At 38.9% G+C, this 14179-nt stretch overlaps 1 protein-coding gene across 4 annotated transcripts in view; it reads left to right on the top strand.

Moving 5' to 3' along the window:
• The window catches only part of PCMT1 (protein-L-isoaspartate (D-aspartate) O-methyltransferase), a 49969-nt gene that overhangs the window by 29501 nt on the left and 6289 nt on the right, over positions 1-14179 (top strand). Inside the window, exons 4-7 of one of the 4 annotated variants that reach the window (XM_051836839.2) lie at positions 3230-3334; positions 8046-8166; positions 8843-8928; positions 13461-13678. In XM_051836839.2, the coding sequence (XP_051692799.1) occupies positions 3230-3334; positions 8046-8166; positions 8843-8928; positions 13461-13640 (492 nt within the window). In that variant the 3' untranslated portion in view covers positions 13641-13678. Of the gene's footprint in view, positions 1-3229; positions 3335-8045; positions 8167-8842; positions 8929-13460; positions 13687-14179 lie in introns of all 4 variants that reach the window. The other 3 variants (XM_051836840.2, XM_017338338.3, XM_051836841.2) reach the window with 3 other exon arrangements.

Here is a 14179-nt window from a genome sequence, read left to right as displayed (position 1 = left end):
AGGAGGAGGAGGAGGAAGAAGGGAGGGAGTGAGAAGGTAGGTACAATGTGAAGAATCACTATCGCTATGTTCTTAAAGTTGTATTTATGAAATGCGTGAAGTTTGTATACCTTAAATAAAAGATTTCTGGGGGAAAAGTAATAAAAATTTTGTTGTTATGACATAAACATAGCAGAGTGCACAAATATTATAATGTAAGGAGTTTGTTTGTTTTTTTTAAAGATTTATTTGAAGGTCAGAGTTAGAGATTTTTCCATCTGCTGGTTCACTCCCCAGATGGCTGCAACAGCTAGGGCTGAGCCAGGAGCTTCCTCCAGGTCTCATACTGAGTGAGTGTCGGGGCCCAACTACTTGAGCCATCTTCTGTTGTTTTTCCCTAGCCATTAGGAGAGAGCTGAATCAGAAGTAGAGTAGTTGGGATTTGAATTGGCGCCCATATGGGATGCTGGAGTTGCAGGTGGCTTCTTTGCCTGCTACGCCACAACACTGGCCCCCCAGTTGAGGAGTTTGTTTATGTGGACGTATGTATAACCACTACACAGATCAATATGTGGGACAAAGCACTTTCCTAGTCAGACCCACCCCCAAGCTAACAAGCATTCTGGCTTTAATACCTAGTTTAGTTTGGCAGTATAGAGAGTTTCCATTCTCTCCTTGATTTTGACAGTGCTGGTTTCTGATAAAATTGAAAAATTTCATACTTTCAGAAATGTCATAATAGTAGTACAGTTTTCATATACTTGTACCGCCCTTGATCTCAGCTAAAAGGCTGAGAAGTGATTGTTTTCATATACTTGTTACCAGTGTTTCCCAAATATTATTTTAGTACATTTGCTTTATTATTTATTCTTTCTCTATTTTCCCCATCTTTCTTCCCATTTCTCTGCATTTCTCTGCATGTCTGTCTGTGTATGTAAGAGTATATGTATTTCCTTTTTTCTGTGATCTTTGAAAATAAATTGTAGGCTCTTTACTTGTAAAAATAGGATGTTTAAAAGTTAAAAATAATACTCTTTAAATATTAGGACATTCTCTTACCTAACCAAAGTATAATTCTCAAAATTTGAAAATTAATGGTGATACAACACTGTTAGTCAATTTACAGACCTTATTTAGATTTCATCAGTTGTGCTGATAATGTTCCCTAAAGAGAGACTGGGGAACAGGTCTTGTCTTTTCTTTTACGACCTTTACATCTTTATGCAAATTATTTTATATAATGTCCCTCAATTTGGGCTTGTTTGATGTTTCTGCATAATCTGAAATAAATTATGCATATTTGTCTGGAATGACTCATCCCAGCAGAGGCATGTCCCAGTGCTGGTGATGGTAACCTTGAGCAGCTGGTTAAGGTGGTGTCAACTCCACTGAAAAGTTTTTCTAACTCCAATATAAAGCTACTCTTCTTCCTTTAGTAATAAGCATCGTGGACATTTTGAGATTATGTAACTATCTGATATTTATCAAATGCTAATTACTAGTTTTCAGCATCTATTTATGGTTTTTGCCTGAATGAGATTTCTGAAATGGTTGCCCAGAGATAATTTTCTTAAGTTCATCATTTTTCCTGTATTAGTAGGGAACACTCTCCTGTTATTCTTCCTTTATTTTCATCTGGCACAAAGTACTGTATTTATCACTATGGATTCATAGATACGTATTAAGATCTGGTAGTAAATAGATCTGTTGCTACTGAATTTGATGATTTTAATAATGACAATACTAGACATTTAAGATCAGTGTTTGCTAGGTCTGATCTTTTAAATTGGAAAAGCACTGAAATGCAAGTTTATAAAGAGGATGGAGAGGGGAAGGCTTTATTTCTTGGTTGAGTCCAAAGCATAAACAATGATTTTATTTATGATTTATATATACTTTAAGTATAGAATGTATATTCTTGGGCCCCTTCAGTTCTACTTCTAGGAATTTATTACATAGATAGAATCTATAAGATTTTTATAAAGATTAAATTATTATCCTACAAATATACCTTATAAGATTATATTTTTGTTATAGAAGATTGGACCTTACTTAAATACCTCTTGTTAGGGATACTTGTTATTATAATATATACACATGAGAATATATTCCTCAGTCATAAAGACAAATGAATAAGCTATTTAAGTATTAATATGAAAAGTCCTTCAAAATATAATTTTTTCATTCATGCATAGGATGTTTTGGAAGGGGTCAGAAGAAACTGGTGACTTTGTTTGCCTTTATGTAGTGAAACTGGATGCTTTACTGTGTAAATGTCCCCAAGATAGAAAAGCCTGGGAGCACAACGTTCAGCTGAGGGCTACGGTTACTTTTAGGATTTGAGATAAAAACACTTAGTACCAAACAGTTTTTTACTAGAAAGTAGTTCATAGGAAATTTAAAAATAAATGGAAAGTATGATGTTTCTCTCTTGCCTTAACACAGTACAGTTTGAGCATCCCTAATCTGAACTCCTGAACACTGCACAGTCTGAAGCCTTGTCATTGCCAACACAGTGTCTCAAGTAGGGCATCGTGACAGTGTCACACACCCTGTGTCCTGCTGCCTTCAGGCTGTGTACATAAAGCTTGACAAAACCTACTGAAGTTCCTGTTCAGGCTTGGGCCTTCCCATCCCTGTGGTAGCTCATTATGCTTGTGCAGCTACTAGGAAATTCAGAAAAACCCAGAATCCAAAATACTTCTGGTCCCAGGTATTCAAATAAGAGATACACAACCTATACTAAAAATCAGAACTTGCTAGTACTAATCTGAAAAGAGCTAATTTTAATAAAAAATAAGAAAGTATTATAATGCTGTTGTCATCCCATGAGAAAAAGGTATTAAAATGATTTCTTCGAGATGTTCATTACAAAACTTTACTCGTGTTTGATTGGTTTACATGGCTTTCAAAACTTAGTCTTCAAAGCAAATGCTTCATAAAATGTTGATAAACTTTTTCAAAAGAAAAAAAAGAAACTGGATGCTTAGGGATGGGAATGTAATGACTTTCACTAAATCCTTATGAATCTTTTGACCTTGAATTTTAGTTAAATTATGAAGCTATTCACGTATGAGACCTAAAATTACTGAAAATTTTAATTCTTAATCTAAATGTAAGAATTCTAATTAAACAGTGAAGATTTTCTTATGTAGTTCCTAGGTGAAGTATACACACACATGTGTTACATGTTTTCACTGTTTTAGTAAGTCTTGAAAAAATGAACATTTGGTTTCTGTTCTTTTGGCAGCATGCATATGCACTAGAACTTCTATTTGATCAGTTACATGAAGGAGCTAAAGCTCTTGATGTAGGATCCGGAAGTGGAATCCTTACTGCATGTTTTGCACGTATGGTAAGACCTTTGTTTTTTATTCTGTCCCCAACATAAGCATGTTATATTTTTTCACTAGTGGTTTTGATGGGTTTTGGGTTTGCTTTTTTAAATTAAGATAGCCATTGGCATGTGCATCACTTAGGATTTTTTTTATTAAGATTCATGTATTTATTGGAACGTAAGAGTGACAGAGATAAAGAAAGAGAAAGATCTTCTATCTGCAGATTCATTTCCCAGATGGCTGCAACAGTCGGGGGTCTCCCACGGTGGAAGGGACTCAATACTTGAGCTGCCTTCTGCTTCCCAGCTGCGTTAGCGTCGTGCATTGCACCACAACCCTGGCTCCTAATATAAATTTTAAAAACTCAGAAATCTAATTTTTGAAAAAATTTTAAAGATTTATTTAGTTAAAAAAAGAACAGTTTTCAAAAATGATGAATATGTCAAGTATAAAGAACAAGTCACTAATTAAATGCTGTTGCTTTTTTAAAGATTTATTTATTTGAAAGGCAGACACAGACACAGGGAAAGACAGAGATCTTCCATCTGCTGGTTCACTCTCCAGATGGCCACAGCTGACAGAGCTGGGCCAGGACAAAGCCAGGGTCCAGGAACCCTATTATCTGAGTGTTTAGGCTCCACATGTACCTCCACTCCTAACTCTGGTTTCCTGCTAATGCAGACCCTGGGAGGCAATAGTGATGGCTCAAGTGCTTGGGTCCCTGCCACTCATGTGAGAGACCTGGATTGAGTTTCTAGTTTTTGGCTTTGGTCCTGGTCCAGCCTCAGCCATTGAAGGCCTTTGGGGAATAAGTCAGTGGATGTGAGCCCTTTCCTACCTCTCAAATAAGTAAATAAATTTTTAAAAATCTCTGCCAACTGTTAGTGAGGATCTGGATATTTTATTTATTTATTTGAGAGGCAGAGTTACAGAGGGCGGGAGAGACAGAGAGATAGGTCTTCTAAGGTCTTCTGTCTACTGGTTCACTCCCCAAATGGCCGCAACAGCCAGAACTGGGCCAATCTGAAGCCAGGAACCAGGAGCTTCTTCTGGGTCTCCCATGCAGGTGCAGAGACCCAAACACTTGGGCCATTTTCCACTCTTTCCCAAGCCATCAGCAGAGAGCTGGGTCAGAAGAAGAGCAGCCAGGCCTGCCTGGAACCAGTGCCCATATGGGATGCTGGTGCTGTAGGTGGAGGCTTAGCCTACTAGCCACAGAGCTGGTCCAGGAGCTGAACTTTACAAAACAAGTAGAAGATCTGTATGTGAGCCCTTATTATGTGCCAGATACAGTTCTAGATGCATAGGACACATCAGTTTAAAATATTAAATTTTAAAAACTGAAAGTTAATTAAGTTAATTAAAAGTTAAAATTAAAAATTAAATTTTAAAATTCCTGTCTCCCTGGAGCTTCCATTCTAGTGAGTCTGATTACTTATTGACAGCAAATTACATGGGTTCTATTCCAAGATGTATCCATAAATCCCAACTCAATTAGACTAGAACCTTGCAGTCTGGACTCCAGGCACAAGATTTCTTGTGATCAATCTGATTTGATTATCTGAGCAAAGGTAAACCTATTCTCCAAGGTGCTTTGGTGGGGCCCTGCTTGTGCTCTGCAGAATCCTATACTAGTTAAGCCACTAGCAATAATAATTGAAGCAGATAATGAAGGCACTTTCCTAACATAATAGAAGCTCTGGGAGCTCTGTTTTGCCTAGCACTTAAGACGCTGGTTAGGACACTCATGTCCCACACTGGAGTGCCTGGGTTCCATTACTGGCAGATCCTGGGAGGCACTGGTGGATGGCTCAAGTGGCTGGGTTCTTGCCACCCACACGGCAGACCTGTGTATTTGCTCCTAGCTCCCAGACTCAGCCTGGCGCACCCCCAGCCATTTCATGCATTTGGGTAGTGAACCAGTAAGTGGGAGCTCACTCTCTTTATCTCTCTCAAATAAACAAACAAAAATTAAAAAAAAAAAAAAAAAACCACTAATAAAAGCACCACCTTCATTGCAAATAAACCTATAGAATTATGTTCAAACTGGGTCCACTCTATTGTCTCATGCCAGATGAGAACTTGGAAGAATATAGTTTGGAAGCTACTGGCTACCATCTTGAGTTCACAAAGGGTAGAGCCTGATAATGAAGCCAAAAGATAAGGGAAAGTAAAGCTGGACCATGAACCAGAGAGAAATCCACTTTCAATAACAATGTCTGGTTGTCTTCTAAACACAGCCGCACAAGATACCAGATACCCCACTAGACTTTGCCATTAATGTAAACTAAATAAATCCCCTTGTAGTCATTCCAGTTGGGGCTGAATGTTCTGTCTATCCCCAGGGACAGCAACAACAAAATTCTAAGTGATGGAGTGGGCAGGTGTTGTGAAACAGCAGGTTCTCTGCCACCTGTGATGCCTGCATCCCAGATTAGAGAGCCAGTTAGAGTCCTTACTACTCCATCTACTTCTTTATTTTTTTAAACATTTATTTATTTATTTGAAAGAGTTACTTACACACAGAGAGAAGGAGAGGCAGAGAGATCGAGAGAGAGAGAGATCGAGAGAGAGAGAGATCTTCCATCTGCTGGTTCAATCCCCAATTGGCTGCAAGGGCCGGAGGTGAGCTGATACAAAGCCAGGAGCTAGGAGCGTCGTCTTGGTCTCTCATGCGGGTGTGGGGGCCCAAGCACTTGGGCCATCTTCCACTGCTTTCCCAGACCACAGTAGAGAGCTGGATTGGAAGTGGAGCAGCTGGGGACTCGAACTGGTGCCTATATGTGATGGTGGCACTGCAGGCTGCCGCTTACCCACTACGCCACAGTGTCAGCCCCCATCTATTTTTGATCTATTAACTCTACCTTTAAAATAATAATAATAATAATATAAAAAACTTAAATGTAATGCTTCTCACAAGTTTTCTATGAGGTAGTGTTTTAAGTGCTTTTCATGTATTCCCTTATTTACTCTTCATATTCTTTATCAGGTATATACCATTTTCCTCCTTGTTTTGTAGAAGAGTCAAACCCAAAGGAAGAGAAGTTAGTTTACACATTTAGAAAGTTAAACGTGTTAATTAAATAATGACTCTTAAATATGAACCTGGATAGTCTGACTTCAGAGTATTTATTTTGAAGATTTATTTGCTTACTTGAAAGAGTTACAGAGAGAGAGAGAGACAGAGGTCTTCCATCCACTAGGCCAGGCTGAGGGCAGAGCCAGGAGCTTCATCAGGGTCTCCCAAGCACTTGGGTCGTCTTCTGCCCTTTCCCAGGTGCATTACTAGGGAGCTGGATCAGAAGTGGAGCAGCCTGGACTGGAACTGGTGTGCATATGGTGTGCCGTTACTGTGGATGCTGGCTTAACCCGCTGTGCCACAGTGCCAGCCCCTAGAACCTCTATTGTAGTAAATTGTTATTGATATTTGGGTCCTTTTTGTTTTTCTAGTAGCAGCAGTAGAATCAGGTATAGAAATCCCTCCTCAAAAAATATTTTATATAATATTTTAACATTCAAACTTGGGCTTTTAGATGAAATTTAAATAAAAAATGATTGCACTACCATAAAATATTAGTTTTAAAAATAATTTATTTTCATTTTATTTGAAATGCAGAGAGAGAAAGAGATCTTGCATCTGCTTGTTCACTCCCCAGATGCCTATGACAAACTGTGTTAGACCAAGTCAAAGCCAGGAACCCAGAACTGAATCTAGGTCTCCCACATGGGTGGCAGGGACCCAACTACTTGAGCCATTATCTGCTGCCTTGCAGTTTATCCAATAGCAGGAAGCTGATTGGAAGCGGAGGTATCAGGATGCAAACCAGGCACTCCAATGTGAGATTCAGCTTCCCAAGCAGCATCTTAACCACTGCACCAAATGCCTACCCTTAGCTAAATATTGGTAGATAAATCATACTTCAGAGTTCTCGGTTTAAAAATTAGAAATCTGAGAACAAAAAAAAAAAAAAAAAAAAAACAAAACAAAAAAACAAACCAGAAATGCCTTTTTGTATCAGTATTGCCACAAATAGTTTTATAAATCATTGTTTTATACCTTTGTGAAACCAGTAGTTAAGAATATTATACTACTGTACTTCAAATGATTTGTGATTACTTTAAAAGTTACTGTATATGGTGAAATGGTCATCTTTATATTTGATTACTGTTCATAGCCCTTCCCTATATTTCTACTAAACTGGGGTCTTTCTGTTCTTTATTTGTTAAACTTCTTATTTGGTGAAGCATTAAGCCTTTACATTAAGCATTAAGCATTACAGTCAACTGTAATGTAAATTAAAAATGTTATCTGAAAAAGTGAAAGAAAGGAAGAAAGAAGAAAGGGAAGGGAAGGGAAGCAGGGACTGGGGGGAGGAGGGTACAGGGGAAGGGAAGGAGGGAGGAAGGGAAAAGCATTATATTCTTAGAATTGTATTCACAAACTGTTAAAAACTGATTAAAAATAGAATTCTAAGAAATAATTTTTCTCATTATTATAACTATATTTTAGTTTCTTAATTGCTTAAGTATATTCAATGAGGGTCGTAGTTAAGAAAGTTATGTGTGGTAAAGTATGAGAAACTGAGCGTGTAGCAATCTAATAGGAGGCTTAAGCTGTTTCATTTTTATTTCCCATTGCAGAATAAGACTTTAAATAAGGAAACACTTCAGTGACACTTGAGAAAAATGAATTTACCTCAATGAGCTATTGAATTGTTTTTTTTCCAGGTGGGATGTAGTGGAAAAGTCATAGGAATTGATCACATTAAAGAGCTAGTAGATGACTCAATAAACAACGTCAGAAAGGATGACCCAACACTTTTGTCTTCAGGGAGAGTGCAACTGGTTGGTGAGTACATGAAGACTTTAAACACTTCTTCTCTGCAGGAATTTAATTTTTAGAAGCTCCTATACAAGCTAAATAATACTTAGAGCTAATTATTGCATTCTTCTGCATTCACTTTTAGCATCAGATATCAAAACAATGACTCTTTCTGTTCACCTGGTGGATGTATAGCACTGTATCTCTTTGTGATTTTAATTCTGTGTTTTGTAACCAGTGAGGCTTTCATGTGTTTGACCATTGGGTTTCCTCAGGTATTAGATTGTATTTTTCTTTGCTTTATAGGGGCTGTAGAGTCTAGCCCTTTGTTGGCTCTGTATAGCCCTGTGTGGTTTATCTTTTCATCTTATCAGTACCTTATTGATAAGTACAAATTCTTAATTTTGATGTATTTAGGCTTCCCAATTTTTTCCACTAATTTCCATGTCCTGTTTAAGGCTACTGTAAAGTCATGAAGATATATCCTTAAATTATTTTAGTTATTTGCCTTTAGGTCTTTGATCTTCCTGACGTTGATTTCTGTGTGTATCAGATACAGGTCTGATTATATTTTTTTCCCATATGAATATCCAGTTGTCCCAGAAAAATCTGTCCTTTCCCTATTTTAAACCTGCAGTACTGTAATTCTTCACACCATTTGATCCGAATGGATTTTTTAAGCATAACTTTTTTTTTTTTCCAGTGGGGGACGGGCGAATGGGCTATGCTGAAGAAGCCCCGTATGATGCTATTCATGTCGGAGCTGCAGCCCCAGTGGTGCCCCAGGCAGTGAGTTGGGATTTTTTTTCTGTGTTTCATTCAACTAAAACTTTGAAACATTTATATAGAATGGACTTCTAGATGTTTGAAATATAACTTTTATGTTGTGCATTTTGGATACAGTTAGCTGGCCCTCCTCTTTTTTCTCATATGTAAATAATTATGTAAGTGACATGAAAATCACTAGATCCCAGCTCATGGCTGTCTTACTTGAAGCAGTATTCGATCCAAGTAAGAACTAGGACAATAGAATTGGGAAATTCCCTCTGGAGTTCATGACCTGATAATCAGTTTGATGCTATTACATACCAGCATATATACTATATTAGGTGCATGGGAGATAATGGAAAGATTGTACATTGTACCCTCACAAAGGTTGTATTCTGCAAGAGATATATCATCCAGATAACAGGGAATTTAATGCAATTACAGCATGTCATTAGCTTATGAAATATATTGGTTGGAAAACAAAATACATCAACAAGGGAGAGAATTTTGCATAATCAAGGAGACTTCATACAGGGATAGAAGTTGAACTGAATATTAAAGAATACTAGGGTTTATACAGTTGGTAATGAGAAAGAAAGAGTTTCCAGAAGAGAATATTGTGTAGTCAAGGAAATGTTCAAGGTACAGTATTGATTTTTCATTTTAGTAAGATTCTGATCAGGTTATGTTAACCCTTAGTAATCTTTGGATAAATTCACTGTAATCCTAGGCCTCTGTAACCTAGGAGTTTTGCATAGCACTCGACCGGATGACCAGGAGTGGAAAGTGACAGTTTCTTCTGCCCAGTCTCCGCAACCTAACCTAAAAGTTTTGATTGTTGTTACTGTTTTGGTGTGTTTACATCAGTTATGAAGAATGTGGAAGTTGGGCAGTTTGTTGTGGACATTGATTTACTGCCCATTGGCTGAATGACTTTCGGAAAAATGGCTCATTGCGGTTCTGTTGGTTATCTGTTTCTTAAAAAAGTCCAAGCCTGTGGTTGTAATACATATTAATTGAAGTATTAATATAATGTAGAAATGTATCCAAATCATAAATGAACAGCTCAGTGAATTTGCATATATGAACACATGGCCAAAGGGTTCTTAATCTTTTTTCTTTCTTTTCAGCTTGGGAACATAGAGTAAACAGTCAGAATCTGATATAGAACTGTGTTTCATGAAGGGGTCGGTGCAGGGCTCATCTTTCACTAGAACCCATCTCAGGGTACAAGGGACATTTGTCAACTTGAACTTAAATGTTGTTGTAGGATTTGAAAATATTAGGGAGATCCACATATATTTTATTAAACTGTAAGACAGCTGTGCCATGGGGCTTTGCAGTTTTAAGATAGCAGAGTAAAGATGCTTATGCCTCCTCTTGGATATCACCCCCAAGTCAACAAACAAAAACACAGATTTCATCCTCAGTTAAGTAGGAGATCACTCCTGCAGTTATTGAACTCCACAGTGTATGGTGCTGGCGGTTGAAGAAAACCAAAGAGACTACAGTGTGGAATGTCAGGGCAGAAACAGTTTGCTCTGTAGGACTCAGAGAAGGCCTGGGAGTTGGAGTGAAGCATGGATTGAAGAGGGGCTGCTGCTTGGAAACTCTTCATGAGGACAGTCAGCCCTACCCAAGAAATGGTCCAAAAACTGAATGACATGATTTTATAGCTTGGCAAGATCTACTGGGTGCTCAGTACAATGCATTTTTTTCAGTTTTTTTTAAAAAAGAGCTACAATATCTTCATCAAATTTTAGGATATTGGGCATGAGAAGAAGATTCTGAAAGACTTGAGAAAAATAAAACAGACCATCTGGTAAGAATTGGTAATCAGAATTGTATCAGACTACAAAATACCAGCATTAGAATCAGACCTGAGGAGTAAACCATCAAAATTCTGAACTGAAATGATTTCCAGCCTAATTCTATATGCACAGATATCACCAAACAAATAGAATAAAGATAGTTTTAGACTTACACATCTGAATCTCTTTTTCAAAATATTCCATGCTGGGGTGGCTGTTTAGCCTGGTGGTTAAGACGTTGGTTAAGATACCCACCCATGTTACCCATAGGAGCACCTGGGTTCCATATCTGACTAGCTTTGTGCTAATGCAGATCCTGGGAGGCAGTGTGATGGCTTGTGCCATTTGGTGTGGGATGACTTAGTTCCTGTCTGTCAGCTCCAGCCTGGCCTGGCCTAGCCCTAGCCATTCCAGGAATTTGAGGAGCGAGCCAGCAGATGGGAACCCTCTCTCTGCCTATCTGTCTTTGTTCCTCAATGGTTCAAATCCAAAAAGAGAGAGCCATGGGATCTAGGAAGTAGAGCGTTTTGCTGAAGGAGAGGTGGTGGGAGATCCTAGGATTATTGCAATGGGAAGTCCCAGGATGAAAGCTGTACAGGCCTGGAGAACAAACAGTTCAGGTTTGGAGCAAGAGGAGGAAGGCACTAGAAGAGAGTCTACAGGAAAGAGAACACTAATGGATTGAGTTTGATTGAAAATTTCATTGAGAAGCTGTTTTAGCTAGAATGATTAGAATAATTAGAGAGTTACAATGAGAATTAAGTGATGAAAAAGGAAAAGCCTTCAGTCTTAGGGGAAATAAAACTATTGTATAAAGAAGGAAACTTTGGGGCCGGTGCTGTGGCTCAATAGGCTAATCCTCCGCCTTGCGGTGCCGGCACACCGGGTTCTAGTCCCGGTCGGGGCACCGTATTCTGTCTCTGTTGCCCCTCTTCCAGGCCAGCCCTCTGCTATGGCCCGGAAGTGCAGTGGAGGATGGCCCAAGTCCTTGGGCCCTGCACCCCATGGGAGACCAGGATAAGCACCTGGCTCCTGGCTTTGGATTAGCACGGTGTGCCGGCCGCGGCGGCCATTGGAGGGTGAACCAACGGCAAAAGGAAGACCTTCCTCTCTGTCTCTCTCTCACTGTCCACTCTGCCTGTCCAAAAAAAAAAAAAAAAAAAAAAAGAAAACTTTGGATACCTCTTGGCTTGGCAGCAAAATATATTTGAAGTTCTAACTGAAAATTAGTTTAATAAAAAAAATTATTGGCTGGATTGGGGAAAAGCAGCAGAACATATGGATATATTAAGAGAGCTCAATCCAGGGGCCAGTGTTGTGGTGTAGCAGGTACAGCCACCACCTGTGACACAGGTGACACCAGCATCCCATATGGGCACTGGTTCGAGTTCCAGCTGCTTCACTTCCACTCTAGCTACCTGTTAATGTGCCTGGAAAAGCAGCAGAAGATGGCCCAAGTGCTAGGCCCCCTGCACCCTTGTGGGAGACCCAGAGGAAGCTCTAGGCTCTTGGCTTCGTCCTGGCTCTGCCCTGGCTGTTGCAGCCATTTGGGGAGTGAACTAGTGGATGGAAGATTCTCTTTCTCTCTCTGTGTCCCTCTCTTCTTTCTGTAACTCTGCCTTTCAAAAAATATTTTTTTTTTTAAATAGAGCTCAATCCTTATCTAGCTTATAATTTATAATATAAAAGTAACAATAGAAGACAGAACTAAAAGGATTTTACATTGCTTGATTTGGGGAGCAAGATTGGGATGGGAGAAGAAGTTGTTGTTTTCTTTTGTTACAAACTTTGAAATGTAGAAAAACAAAGAATACTTGCAAGTATTACTTTGATAAAAATTAAAATGGAAAAAATAATATAGGCTAGCTGATAACCAAAATTTTAATTGAGGATGTCCTTAATGCTATCCAAAGTAAGATTTCTTCATTATTGTTTTTGAATAATGATGATTCATAAGGCTGTGTTCAAATGGTAGCATATGACTTGAACATTTCAGACTGGAGAGACTTGTTGGGTAGTCTTGGTTCTTCATAGATAAGGGGTCACCTCTAATACTGTGGAGACTCCGGCCTGCCTTCCCTTCTCATGCCAGTATGCCTCAATTTATTCAGAGCTAAAATATCCTTACCTTTGCTTGAGTGACGCCCTAGATCTTAAACTGAGAGACAGATTTCTTACTGATTTCCTACACTTCCCCGTTTTGCCCGGTCCCCACTCTTCCAGTCCACGAAGATTCAAAATAGGCACATAAGCTTTAGAATTTTCTGCTTTTGCCCTGGCCATCCCAGGAGGAAGTGGCCCAGTAGGAAGCGCTACAGGAGGTGGTTCAGTTCAAACATTCTGTGTCCTTCAGTTGTACCAGGGACTGTGTTAGATACTAGGAACACAGAGATGAATAAGGTGCAGTCTTTGTCCTCAAGGAGCTTGTAGTGGTTTAGTAGTGGAGGCTGATAGGCTGAATAACAAGTCTATCAACATACGGACAAGGGAGCTTAAAAAGTACAGGGAAAAAGTGTATCATGAAATAACTGCATGGATTTCAAAATTTTTGTAGCAAAATGCACTTATCTTTTATAATTCCATGTTTCCATGAACTTTCTGAAGCCCCTTGTATGTAGTAAATGAGATACATTTCTCCCTTTTGTCCATGGACACTGATAATTGTTTACAGTGATGACTAATGGTTTGACTGTTCATATAAAATCTGTAACTTGGTGGGTATGTGTTTTTCTTTCTCTGCAGCTAATAGACCAGCTAAAGCCTGGTGGAAGATTGATATTGCCAGTTGGTCCTGCGGGTGGAAACCAAATGTTGGAGCAGTACGATAAGCTACAAGATGGCAGCGTCAAAATGAAGCCTTTGATGGGGGTGATATATGTGCCTTTAACAGATAAAGAAAAGCAATGGTCTAGGTGGAAGTGATTTTATCTTCTGCTCTTTTCTTCTTCCACACGTGCAAGGTGAAAGGGTGTGAATTTTAAGACATTAGATTGTAAGAGCTGTGTGTTGGTTACCACCTTCATGCTGTCATTGAAACATCAGAAATTCATTACATTAAACGCAAGACATTTTGCATGATCTACCCTTATGATTTAGCTCATATTTTTGGGAAAGGGAGGGTGAGACTTGGTTGGCACTCAGGGTTTTTTAGTAGGTTTTTTCTTAAGAGACTATCAGTGGCAGTTCAGTACTTTCTAAGGATATTTTACTGTCAGCCACTCTGTTTCTGTAGGGATAATCATTATCATAGCTGTTGTGTGGGCACAGAAACAAAGGCTTTGGTCTGGAAAAGCAGGGCCCATCACGTCCTGCCTTGTTTGCTCTCTATTCTGCCATTGTTATAAGGAGAAAGAGAAAGATCAGTTGTCCCACTTTTTAAAGCTGTCAAGATCCCAGAGAGGACATCCATCTTTTAGCTGGTTTTCTCTTTTTTCAGTCAGATTCATGGATGTCTGACGACC

The sequence above is a fragment of the Oryctolagus cuniculus genome, chromosome 5 (genome assembly GCF_964237555.1).
Source record: "Oryctolagus cuniculus chromosome 5, mOryCun1.1, whole genome shotgun sequence".
Classification (NCBI taxonomy): domain Eukaryota; kingdom Metazoa; phylum Chordata; class Mammalia; order Lagomorpha; family Leporidae; genus Oryctolagus; species Oryctolagus cuniculus.
The sequence above is the reverse complement of the archived record's forward strand: the minus strand, read 5'-3'. Positions and strand labels throughout refer to the sequence as shown.